At 40.2% G+C, this 13697-nt stretch overlaps 1 protein-coding gene across 1 annotated transcript; it reads right to left on the bottom strand.

Annotated features, from left to right (window-relative positions):
* Positions 1–4280: 4280 nt before the first annotated feature.
* On the bottom strand, positions 4281–13189 carry LOC143981753 (trefoil factor 1-like). Its single transcript, XM_077479832.1, has 3 exons — positions 13031–13189; positions 9246–9389; positions 4281–5548 (listed from the first exon to the last, which is right to left on the bottom strand). The coding sequence occupies exons 1-3, from the start codon at positions 13095–13097 to the stop codon at positions 5535–5537; spliced, it is 225 nt and encodes a 74-aa protein (XP_077335958.1). The 5' UTR covers positions 13098–13189; the 3' UTR covers positions 4281–5534.
* Between the last annotated feature and the right edge of the window lie 508 nt (positions 13190–13697).

Genomic DNA, 13697 nt, shown 5'->3' with positions numbered 1-13697 from the left:
GTGACATATATAAAACGTTAGACTTCCGATAATTTTCTGTTTTGGTGAGAGGAGTCACCAGGAAATCGAGGATAAATAAAGAGAGATATTATTATTGGAAACCTTCTTTGAATCATCAGCAACCAATCATTTTATGGCGCGCTATGTTTACCCAAAGGACTTTGTATCAATATAAGGACATACAAAGTGTCCTACAGTGCCTTGAAAATGTATTCCTACCCCTTGAAATTTTCTACATTTTCTTATGTTACCACCGAAAACATTAATGTATTTTATTGGGATTTTATGTGATAGACCAACACAAAGTGGCACATAATTGTAAAGTGGAAGGAAAATTATAAATGCTTTTCACATTTTTTTACAAATAAATATTTGAAAAGTGTGGCGTGTATTTGTATTCAGCCCCCTTTACTCTGATACCCCTAACTAAAATCTAGTGGAACCAATTACCTTCAGAAGTCACCTAATTAGTAAATAGAGTCCACTTGTGTGTAATTTATTTTCAGTATAAATACAGCTGTTCTGTGGAGCGCTTTGTGGTTTGTTAGAGAACCTTAGTGCACAAACAGCATCATGAAGGCCAAGGAACACACCAGACAGGTCAGAGATAAAGCTGTGGAAAAGTTTAAAGCAGGTATAGGTTAAAAAAAATATCCCAGGCTTTGAACATCTCACGGAGCACTGTTCAACATATCATCCAAAAATGGAAAGAGTATGGCACAACTGCAAACCTTCCAAGACATGGCCATCCACCTAAACTGACAGGCCGGGCAAGGAGAGCATTCATCCGAGAAGCAGCCAAGAGGTCCATGGTAACTATGGAGGAGCTGCAGAGATCCACAGCTCAGGGGGGAGAATCTGTCCACAGGACAACTATTAGTTGTGCTCTCCACAAATCTGCCCTTTATGGAAGAGTGACAAGAAGAAAGACATTGGTGAAAAACAGCCATAAGAAGTCCTGTTAGCCTCTTATGGCTTCCAATACCATCTTCATGCCAACGACACCCAAATTTATTTCTCTATCCCTCAACCCACTCGTTCAATCTCCTCACGTATCATTAATTTACTAACAGACATATCAGTGTGGATGTCATACCACTTCCTCAAGCTCAATCTATTCAAAACCAAGCTCATCATTTTTAGCCCTGTGCCCCTTCCCCTGATCTCTCTGTCAGTATCAATGGCACAACTATTAGCCCATTCCCGCATGCCAAGATTCTAGGTGTAGTTTTGGACTATGATCTATCCCTTAGGCCCCATGTTGAACCCCTGTCCAAATCTTGCCACCTCAACCTCCGCAACATCTCCAAAATACACCCCTTTCCAACCAAAGAGACCACAAAGTTCCTCGTTCACTCCCTGGTCATCTCTCACCCGACTACTGCAACTCCCTTCTCCTTGGATTACCTTTACATAGGCTATCCCCCCTTCAGTCCATCATGAATGCTGCTGCCAAGCTCATCCACCTTACCAACCGTCAGCGTCTGCTACTCCTCTCTGTCGATCCCTTCACTGGTTTCCGCTCACTCAATGAATTATATTGAAAATACTAACAACAACTTACAAAGCCATCCACAACTCAGCCCTCAGCTACATCACTATCCTAGTCTCAAAATACCAACCTAATTGTTCTCTTCATTCATCCCAAGACCTCCTGCTCTCTAGACCCCTCGTCACCTCCTCGCAAGCTTGTCTCCAGGACTTGTCCAGAGCTTCTCCCATCCTGTGGAACTCCCTACCCCAATCTGTCTGATTATCTCATACTCTGCTTTTAGACGCTCCCTGAAAATCCTCCTCTTCAGAGAAGCCTATCCTGCCCACACCTAACAACTACACTTTTATTTTCTCCATCAGCACATCCTCCACAGTTATTACCTTTTGTATCACTTGACCCTCCCTCCTAGATTGTAAGCTCTAACAAGCAGGGCCCTCTGTATTGAATTGTATTGTAACTGTACTAGCGCTGCGCAAACTGTTGGTGCTATATAAATCCTGTATAATAATAATAATAATAACAATAACTTGTATGGAAAATGTAAAATCCCTTTGAGGCTAACAACAACCCATTAACACAGGCCCTTAGTAAAAAAAAAAAAATATATAATATATATATATATATATATATATATATATATATATATATATATATATATATATATATAGTGCATGCATGTGCTTATTTATTGCCTTGCTTCTACAGAGTACAAATACCCACAACTCCAACTTGGAGGCAAAAATTTATGACTTCTATGCCTGTCACAATGCAGTGCTTGGGTGCAGCCAATCACCAGCCAATCATCGTCATTAGGTTGAAAAAGGAACTTACTAATGTTCCGAAACGCGTCCCTTACTGATGACTACATCCGCATGCTGGCTCCCGTCTCTCACTGCTGACATCACTTCCGGGATCTCCGTCCATCATGAACTCGGTGTGTGTACCCATTCATCAGCTTACCGGTAGCTCTATGTTTTTGGTACAGCACAGGACACAATTGTGAGAGTCTTTACATGCCGGGGACCCATCCGCCTGTCGGCCCATTTGCATTATCAATGACTACACACTTTTTAATTTGCCAGATTTTGTAAGTGTTTTTAATCTTGTTTGGGGAAATAAACAGCTACTAATTCTGCACTTAGAGGCGCCTCTCTCTTCTGTTTGTTGCAGCCAATCAGCAGGCCTTGGTACTGTGGTGTGTGTGTATGTGGGGGTGGGGGAGGGTTGATTAGCCTTTAGCAAGTTCTGACTTTCTCAGAAAGTTGAAGCTTGTATAGGGATTTCTGTATCCCGTGTTATATTCTGGAGCATATAATGTATATATAGTAACACATTGTAGATGTCCATTGAGGTGCATTGGTATCAAAAGTTATTTGCACACCAAGACCCATAGGGGGTGCACTTCCTCTCACCTGTATTATAGTGCATGCAAAGCACAGAGCATATTCCCCGTGCATTGCATTAAAAAAACATGTAGGACCTACATGTTTGTGCTTTGACCCATTCAAAATGCATGGTGTGACTGCTGGGCCCATACTATGGCTGAGCTATATACTATGCATGTTTTTAGAACCCTTTTGTGAATAAGGTCATCATGTGCTGCATCATCAATATAAGTCATTCCCACTTGTGATGTGGGAAATGTTGGGTTTGCCCAGTAAGTGGGTGTCTTAATAACAATCTGGATACAATTGTAATGTAGCGGATGACATTTTGGACAAAGTGTCATGCAGATGAAAATGTAGTTTTTGCCTCAGAACGGTAGGGGTTCTGAGGGTTAATTATGTAGGTTGACATCAGTCTGGCTGGGCTATGTTACAAGTTCTGCCTGGTCATGTGAACAGGGAGGTGCACGTGACAGGCCAGAAAAAGGCCTGGTTGGACATTTTGAGCATCAACCTTCTCTCAACCAATCAGTGGGAGTGCCGGGCCCCGCTGGGGAGTCTGGGAAGGGGTACTTAAGATGTTGTGGGTCACATGTTCAAGAGAGGAGTTTGTGAGGCCCGTGTGGTCTGTTCCTGTTCCAGGACCGGGGTAGCCCCGTGAGAGGTCCCGGTCACGGGGTGTTCGACATCCCGCAACATGTTCCTGTTAGATGTCCCCAATAGACCGTCTGGTTTGGGGTAGGGATCCGTCTGTTCCCAGGTTTCGGAACTGGCTGGTCCGAGGCGCAGTAACTGAGGGAGGATTCAAGGTGTCCGGGTGTGCTCTCTCCATGGAGGGACACCACAGCTCGTGGAAATGACCCGGGGAGGACTCTTCGAAGGAGGGCCGACAAGTGGCATCCTGAGAAGTGCCTGTTTACTGAGTTGGGAAGACATTGACGAATCCACGCTTTTTCCAGTACTATTAAAGAGACAGAGAATGTTCCAGGTACTGAAGAAAAAGGTTCCTGTTCACCCTTAATTACAACTTGTACACCTTCATAGGATTGTTTCAAGTTTTGAGTGAACGTGCTGACTGCCATAATCTCTGGCTAGTGATCTGTTCAGCCTTGGAGTACCCAACTGTGAGTGGCTACTCTCTGGGTGGAACTAGAGACTTTGTTAGATCTGCAGTTCAAGGTGCCTGAGTTCTTCACCCCGTGCCCTCTCTTCCCATGAGAGACTGTGTTATTGGATGTTATCACTGCAAAATAAAACCTTTCAAAAGGACTTTATTTGTGTCAGCGTTCAAGTTGTTGGGTATCATCCCTGGGAACCCCTAGATGTGAAAGGTAAGATTGCAGTCTAGAATTCATTATCTCAAAGTCTTCTGTGCAATAACAAAACAATTGACCAAAATCTCAAGAATATTTTTTTTTATTTGTAAAGTGCAAGCAAGTTTTACAAAAAGCTACATTAAAGAAAAATTACATAGAAATATTGATTCCACCAAAGTGGTGCAAGCACGAGTAATGTTTATGATGTTTTTCCACTCTAAAATATGTAACTTATTTAAAGCCAAACAAATTTTTAAAGCGCATGAAGGGAAAGAACCTTGGTCATGTTATCACTGCTGTCTAAGTCCACATCTTAGAACAGCAACTGAAGGGGCCATATACAGCATTTAGAAACCAACACAAGTTCTAACCATTCTTCACATTGTCCCATAAAAACAAAACTGGTAGACTGAAAGTGGCTTTAATCTTGTAAACATTTCTCTATGGGTAAACTTTCAACCAGGACATTTTGGGATCTGAAGTAGAAAAGACTGCCAAAGTCTAAAATTTTACCAGAGATCACTAATAGGAAATGCATTTGAAAAAGATCCATCGCGATGTTAAGGGTGGTCATAAATAGTCCTTTCCTGTCCCCCATTCTACACCTACTATGACACATAGTTGAAGACTAAACTCCAGCCATTCTTAACCAAAGTTGCGAAGGGTTCCTTGAGCTGTGGCCAACTGGCCTCCCATTTGATGGTGCCTGCAAAGTTCTGATCTCTTTAGCTCTCTGTTAAGTTGATGCTCTTACCAGCACTGTAAGGGGAGCATTCTTCTTACATACTACCAATGTAAGGGGCATTCTTCCCACTATCACGATGAATTGGTTTTAGCAGTGGTTTCCAGAGACCTGAACATTTTTTTCAAGGGTTCCTTTGGGACAAGAAGGTTGAAAAAAGCTGGTTTACACTAACTTAGGGGGTGACTATAGAGTCCATCTAACTTGGAAAACCACCATGCAAACTGGTTGAAAGATCCTTCCTTCTCAATGCAAGTCCTACAGGATACAGGCAGATTGCTCCCCGCCTGGGGTTCTCAGGGAAACATCTACTGGTGTATGGAAGCAGGGTGCTAAGTAATTGATAGGAGCTAAGATGTTTTGAATGTGGAACTAGGCAGTCCATGAAAGAACTAAACACAGACACAGAGGAGCTGCATTGGTGATAGACAAAGTACGTTCCTGTTAAGAACTGGGTAGGAAAATGCAGGTTCTATTAGGAAAATGAATTCAGATTTTTTTTTTTTATTCTTCATACAGTGGAAGTTTTTTAGTATGAAGATGATAAAAGGTGCGGACATACAGGTGGCAGGTTTGCTTCAGGGTATTGTTCAGTATTACAGGGTGCATTCTGGGTAGAAAATAAAAATAGATATTAGTAAATGAATAATTCAATGGTTATAAACTTCACATTTTAAAAATAAGCTTTACTTTGCTCTGCTTGAATCTGTGTTGGTTACAAAACAATAATTTATTAACATTGTGGTTAACCTTCCGTTTCATCCACCATTTTTTTGGATGGGAGTGGTCTTACCCAGAACCCGCCTCTAAACATGCCGATGACAAAGGACACAGCATTGGTAAGACAGAAGGCCAAGTTACAGGAGTGTCCTGACAAATTCGGGACAGTTGGTGTATTGGGCTTCCTAATTTGGGAATGGAGGGGTGTCCTGACAAATCTGGGACAGTTGGTATATTGGGATTCCTAATTTGGGAATGGAGGGGTGTCCTGACAAATCCAGGACAGTTGGTATATTGGGATTCCTAATTTGGGAATGGAGGAGTGTCCTGACAAATCTGGGACAGTTGGTATATTGGAATTCCTAATTTGTAAATGGAGGTGTGTCCTGACAAATCCAGGACAGTTGGTATATTGGAATTCCTAATTTGGAAATGGAGGGGTGTCCTGACAAATCTGGGACAGTTGGTATATTGGGATTCCAAATTTGGAAATGGAGTGGTGTCCTGACAAATCTGGGACAGTTGGGAATGGTGTAAAATGCATCAATAGAGATGTGGTTGGAAGTTGATTAAAGCGGAACTTTAGCCAAAACTTATTTTGCAAAGGAGGATATTAAAACTTGTCAAATTTTAAACCCCATGTGATAGCAAAGGTTTGCTAGAAATCTGACAGAAGTTTTAATCCCTTTGCGCCTAAGGGTAAAACAAATCTTAATGCCTAAGCACAATTTTGCCCATTTTCGATATGTGCTTTAGTAAAACCGCACATGTCATCACAACTACTATGTGCATCCAGGTGGATTATACACTAAGTTGTTAAAAGTATTGGGACACCTGCCTTTACATGCACATTAACTTTAATGGCATCGCAGTCCTACTCCGTAGGGTTCAGTATTGAGTTGGCCCACCCTTTGAAACTATAACAGCTTCAACTCTTCTCGAAAGGCTTTCTACAAGGTTTAGGAGTGTGTCTATGGGAATGTTTGACCAATCTTCCAGAAGCGCATTTGTGAGGTCAGATACTGATGTTGGGCGAAAAGGCCTGGCTCCCAGTCTGCGCTCTGTTTTATCCCAAAGGTGTTCTATCAAGTTGAGGTCAGGACTCTGTGTAGGCCAGTCAAGTTCACAGGCTTACAAAAGGTGTACTAAACGCCTGAGTGTGATTTTTCGAGTGCCATTTAGAAAAGTCCACCTCTCTGTTTTCTTACAATGTGGTGGAATTAATAAATGTGGTGCTTAACAGCTTTAAAAAATTGCAGGTGAAAGCACAGAAAAATCAAGCACTCTAATGCTTACTTGAAGCATTTTTCCTTTCCATAATGCTTCATTCACACTTGTATAGCTCGAATGCAACTTTTTTTTTTCTGTTACAATAATTTTTACCGTAATAAGTTTAACATCTTGACAAACCTTCAAGAGCATAAGGGCCGACTAACTAGGGCCCTAGATGCAGATGCACTGGATAACAGCGGAGGGTATTGCATGTACTGGTCCATTGGATAACCCCTGTTCCAGGCTGGGGTGAACATTCAATAGCGAGATACAGGAAAATTTGGTGGTCGCTTGTCAAAAAGGCGTAGCCCTAAATCCGAAGATCCAGCGTCACCCTGAAGCAAGAGAGACCAAGGGCGGCCAAAAGCAAGGTCTCGGTTGCATAATAAGAAGATAAGAGAAAAGTAAAGAGATAAGGTTCAGGATAGAAAGAATGGAAAAGGGGGAAGAGGGGGAGTCCTGCAGGAGGGGGAGGTGACAAGTCCGCTCTCAGGAGAGGCCCAGACTGCTCAGGTGCAAAGTGTGAAGAGCATAGGACCACCAAGGTGACCACACTTTATGGAATTTAGAGTTAGAATCATTTAAAATACTCAACATTTTCTCGTTGATCGTAAGAGTGCTCTTCACCATAGCAGACGGAACAGAGGGCTTCCTCCAAGCTCTGGCTATAACCCTTTTGGCCGCAATAAACAAATAAGATGCCAGTTTCTGTTGGTATGAGAACAAGCCCTGAATTGGGCAGTGCAACAAGGTGTTTTTAGCAACTGTGATGCAACTTTGGCGCAACTTTGGATGGGTGTGACTTGGATGCCACTTTGGCTTTGACCAAAGATAATGGATAACTGTTACATGTAAAACATTCAGGTACGAATTTCATGCAACTTTTGAGGGGAAACCTTGAAAGCCTATGGCCCTCAAGTTGCATGAAAGTAGGACCAAAGTTGTGCAATGAACTACTTTGAAGTTGCTGCAACTTTAAGTCGCACATATACAGTATGAATGGTTATCGTTGGAAAACAATCGTACAAGGGTGAAAGGACACATAATGCCCTTTTTAATCCACTTTCCAGGGCTTCTTAAATGTCTACATACAGGAGGATTTACAGGTAAATAAAATATATTAATTGCACATACTATAATCCTATAGGAAATATTTTGTAGAGATAAATGGTCTGGTGACAGAGTCCCTTTAACCGGTTAAGGACCGCCTCCTGCACATATACGTCGGCAGAATGGCACGGCTGGGCACAAGCACATACAGGTACGCTGATTTTTAAGTGCCCAGACGTGGGTCGGGAGCGCACCGCCGCCGGCGCGCTCCCGACCCGGTCCTGAGCTCCGTGACCGTGGCCCCGATCGCGGCTGGTGTCCCGCGATCGGGTCACAGAGCTGAAGAACGAGGAGAGGTCTGTGTAAACAAACCTCTCCCCGTGCTTCCTACTGTGACTGTCACCAATCGTCTGTTCCCTGTTATAGGGAAAGATGATCAGTGATGTCAGGTGCCAAGCCACGCCCCCCTACAGTTAAAAAAAATAAAACACACACTTAACCCGTCCCTGCCCCCTAGTGGTTAACTCTTTCACTGCCAGTGTCATTTACACAGGAATCAGTGCATTTAAATAGCACTGATTGCTGTATAAATGACAATAGTCCCAAAAATGTGTCAAAAATGTCCGATGTGTCCGCCATAATGTCGCAGTCACAATAAAAATCCCTGATCATCGCCATTACTAGTAAAAAAAAATATTAATAAAAATGCTATAAAACTATCCCCTATTTTGTGAACACTATAACTTTTGCGCAAACCAATCAATATTCGCTAATTGCGATCTTTTTTTTAACCAAAAATATGTAGAAGAATACGTATCGGCCTAAACTGAGGGAAAAAATGTATTTTTTATATATTTTTGGGGGATATTTATTATAGCAAAAAAGTAAAAAATATTGCATTTTTTTAAAAATTGTCGCTCTATTTTTGTTTATAGCGCAAAAAATAAAAACCGCAGAGGTGATCAAATACCACCAAAAGAAAGCTCTATTTGTGGGGAAAAAAAGGACGCCAATTTTGTTTGGGAGCCATGTCGCACGACCGCGCAATTGTCAGTTAAAGCAACGCAGTTCCGAATCGCAAAAAGGGGCCTGGTCCTTTGGCTGCAAATTGGTCTGGGGCTTAAGTGGTTAAAGGAGCTTTTATACACAGCCTTCTTCCTAACTGGGGAACTTGTCCTTTGGGAAATGCAATGAATACACAGTAGATCATCTGTGCCCTGGTATAAAATTCCATGATGTACTTTGATACATGGACATCCTATTACCTTGCACCGCAGGTTCAAAGCACCAGATTACCCCCGCAATACTGGAGTCAAAGCAGCAGCCTCTGGCCTGGCAGGTAGCTGAGGAGATCCCGGGGAAGCCACAGTTTAGCCGAGCTTTCGGATCGACAGAACAATCAGGTGCATCTATGAATGGGACACAAAAACAAAGAGATGAGACGAAGCTCAGACCAACTCTTATTAGTGAATAAAATCACACTGACGTTACTGGTGATCTATTTTATTAGTTATTCATCTTTTAAAGCAGGGGTCTCCAAACTTTTTAAACAAATGCCCAGTTTAGACTTTAGGAGGGGTGAACTGTGGCCAGAGTAGAAAAGGTCCCAGTGGGAAAAAATAATGCCCCATTGTTAATTTCAGTGAGAGTAATTGCACCTCATTATTTGTGTAAGTGGCAGGAATTGTGCCCCATCGTTAGTGTCATTAAGAGGAATTGTAGCCTATTGTTGGTGTGAGTGGGGGGGGGGATTTTGCCCCATCATTGGTGTCATTGGGCCCCATTGTTGGTGTCATTGGGAGGAGTTGTGCCCCATTGTTGGTTTCAGTGGGAGGAATTGTGCCCAATCTTTGGTGTCATTGGGCCCCATTGTTGGTGTCATTGGGAGGAGTTGTGCCCCATTGTTGGTTTCAGTGGGAGGAATTTTGCCAAATCTTTGGTGTCATTGGGCCCCATTGTTGGTGTCATTGGGAGGAGTTGTGCCCCATTGTTGGTGTCAGTGAGAGGGATTTTGCCCAATCATTGGTGTCATTGGGCACCATTGTTGGTGTCTTTGGGAGGAGTTGTGCCCCATTGTTGGTGTCAGTGAGAGGGATTTTGCCCAATCATTGGTGTCATTGGGCACCATTGTTGGTGTCTTTGGGAGGAGTTGTGCCCCATTGTTGGTGTCAGTGGGAGAAATTTTGCCCCATCGTTGCTGTCATTGAGAGTAAATGTGCCCCCTTCATTGGTGTCAGTGGGGGGAATTATGCCCCATTTTTGGTATCAATAAATGAATAGTGTCCCAAAGGGCAGATAAAAGTAAAGGGCCACATCTGGCCCCCAGGGCCACAGTTTGGAGACCACTGTTTTAAAGGATATGATTAGTAATTTCAATTGTGTTTAGATATATATAAGATATATGGCTGAGTTAGCTGACTCTAATAAAACAATGCACTCCCTGTCTTATCTCAACAACTGTTAAAATGTGTCCAAACCCAAAAACAAAAGCAAAGTAATAGATTGCAGTTTATCATTAAATGTGGTGACTGCATTTGTTTTCTTCTTTTAACCTTTCTAAAGTTTTTTCCCACTTGGTGATCCTGCCAGTAACACGCGTCCTAGGTTGATAACACCCACTGTTGTATCTATGGAGGAGTAGCGTTGCTACCCTAGGACAGAAAGTGTGTTAAAGTGTTACTAACCCCGAATCCTGTATTCACTATGTCTGGTCTCCCACAGTACACAGAACATGGAAATGCAATTATTTAAGTAAATATGAAATGCTAAATACCTTTTCTCATCAGCAGTGTATAGCAATCTTGTGACTTATATCTTACTTACTATCAGTGTCTGGTTAAAGCTTGTAGGAGGAGTTTTCATTCTCCCCTGATTGTCCTATGAAGCTGCAGGACCCCTGACCCTCTGTCTGGACAGTGCTCATTGGCCCTGTGCTGATCACATGCACCCTCCCAAGAAAAATAAAAAAACTCTCTAGCAATATACACCAAACTGAGCATGTGCAGAGTGACTCCAAAGTCTCTGTACTACCAGGAGATAGATTTGGGACTATGGAAGAAGGGGAGGATCAGAGAAGACAGCATCAAACAGCCTTTTTGCACAATGCAGAGAATTAACCCCTTTGGTTCCACAGTGAGTATAACACGCACGCTTTACTGCTTATACAGACTGATTTTACTGTTATGGATTTAGTAACACTTTAAGGCTGAAAGTGGTACTTCCTTTCAGATCAACATGCAATTAATATTTTTAAATTAAATAATTTCATTTACTACAAATACGTCTTCTGAGACCCAGGGATTCCATCACTTGGGTCATTCTGCTTGTCTTTACTTCCAAGTTCCATGGAGGGGGCCAGCAGACTTATATAAATGTCACAGCACCCTGCCTCAGATCTCTATTCAAGAGTGTTATATGAAAAAAAACATTCCCAGAATCCCTTTAGACATTCATGCTTCTCCCTGATGGTCATTGGGTCCCGCAGAATTTAGCTGTATAATCTGCTGATCAGTTGTGTGAGCATGCACACCTAAAGGGATGCTGGAGACATGTTCTTTCATATAATGCTCGGGAACAAAATCTCAGATAACTAGCATTTTGAGGGCAAGCGAGCAATCCTCCTTATTTCCTCTCTAAAGATTTCCTAAAAAGAAAAGGTGTTGGCGACGTTGAAGCACATTGTTCTTCGAGCACTTCAGAACATGTAAAGGGGTGCTGCTGCGTTGGGTAACACTGCTGTGACCACAAAATTGTGCGACTTGCTTGCGATTTTCTTACAACTTCCTAGCGGCTAGCTTGCAATTTGCTTGTGACTTCCTAGTGACTTGCTTGCGACTTTTGTGATTCAACATTGCAGTCTATGGCACTTAAATCACACCAAAGTTGCAGAAAAGTAGTGCAGGAACCCCTTTGAAAGGAATGTGTTTTGACTTGTCATTTGACTTTATGTGCAGAAGTCGCATGAGAAGTCGCAGCAGTGTGAACCGGGCCTTATAAAGGGCCCCATGACGAGAGTAAAGGGTCCTGGGATTATTTATATATATATTTTTTTTTTTTTTGATAGATAGATAGATAGATAGATAGATAGATAGATAGATATAGATAGATATACACAGTATATAATATACTGTTTAATCTAAAAAAAAATATGTGTATATATATATATATATATATATATATATATATATATATATATATATATATATATATATATTTATATTTATATATATATATATATTTATATATATATATATATATATATATATATATATATATATATATATATATATATATATATTTATATATATAAAAAATACTATAATGTAAATTATATTTTATATATTAAACAGTATATATATCATCATTTATATAATATAGTATAGTATATTTTTTTATATTTTATATAATATTCTATATTATAATGGTACAATATATTTATGTTATCTAAATATCTAGCCAATAGCTGCTGAATGTTAAATATGTGGCCTATTATATAATATATAAAAAATATTTTATATATTTATATATCTATTTCTCTATATCTATATATATATCTATCTATCTATCTATCTATCTATCTATCTATCTATCTATCTATCTATCTATATATATATATATATCAAGCTAATAGCAGTTGAATGTTAAATATTTGGCCTATTATATAATATATAAAAATGATTTATATAGATATATATCTATCTATCTATAGATATATATATATATATATATATATATATATATATATAGATATCTATCTATCTATCTATAGATATATATATATATATATATATATATATATATATATATATATTTATAATAAAATGTGTGTGTGTATATGTGTATTTAAAAATTCCAAAAATTGAAAAGAAAAAAAAATGTAAAAATAAAAGATAAAAAGAAGATACTTATATATATATAATACAATGCCTGACCTATAACTTTAACTTTAAACCTAAAATCCTAGCCCGAAGATACTAAAACTTTTAATTCCACAATCAATAAAGAAAAAAAAAGATTAATTTTTTTATGTAACACAACTGGATGTACTTACTCTGGGCTGAGCAGGTGACCCCCAACAGCAACACAGCAGCCAAGATCCAGCAAATCCTGCGGTCCATTCTGACGTTCTCCTGTAGGCCTAGATGAAGTATTCTGACCAGCAGTGAAGGGCCCGGGCTCCCCAGGGGTCATTTTATTTCCTCGGGTCTGTTTGCTGAATTCTTCTGATAAGGTTTTCTGAGGGTGAGGCTTCTGGCTGTCCACACCCCGCTCTGTCTATTTAAATATGACCCTCAAAGGGTGACACCGGCAAGAGGCTGTACAGTCCATGAAAAAAAAGGCGTTAGTTTATTTTCAGAGCACTCCAATTAATCAGTAAAGTATAATCTGAGCTTTCACAAAAGGGAAACAAAAATGTAAACCATTGAAAAAAAGCATTTTACAATGTGTAGTAATCTCTTTAAAGGACCAGTCCACCCAAAATTGATATTTCCTGAGCCGTTTTTACATTTCAATTTTTAAAAAATATATTTTTGCCTAAATATTGCATAAATATCCCAAAATATTATATATTTTCTGAAAGCAGACACCCTGGAGAATAAAATAGTGGTAGTTACAGTTTTGTATATCACATAAAAAAAATACCCTAAAGTTAATTCTAGGGCCCACAAAAGCAATATTATACCCAATTCTTTTGTAAAACATAAAAGATTAGGTTG

Source organism: Lithobates pipiens, unplaced genomic scaffold (genome assembly GCF_037356315.1).
Source record: "Lithobates pipiens isolate NorthernLeopardFrog02 unplaced genomic scaffold, aLitPip1_a1.2 Scaffold_16, whole genome shotgun sequence".
NCBI lineage: Eukaryota > Metazoa > Chordata > Amphibia > Anura > Ranidae > Lithobates > Lithobates pipiens.
This window is presented reverse-complemented; position numbering and strand designations above follow the sequence as displayed.

Bases quoted from the DNA above. Each gene is read 5' to 3' on its own strand.
- LOC143981753 (XM_077479832.1), bottom strand. From the start codon at position 13,097: ATGGACCGCAGGATTTGCTGGATCTTGGCTGCTGTGTTGCTGTTGGGG. The intron at 9,390-13,030 runs GTAAGTACATCC...TCCCATTCATAG, and splicing joins GGTCACCTGCTCAGCCCAGA to ATGCACCTGATTGTTCTGTC.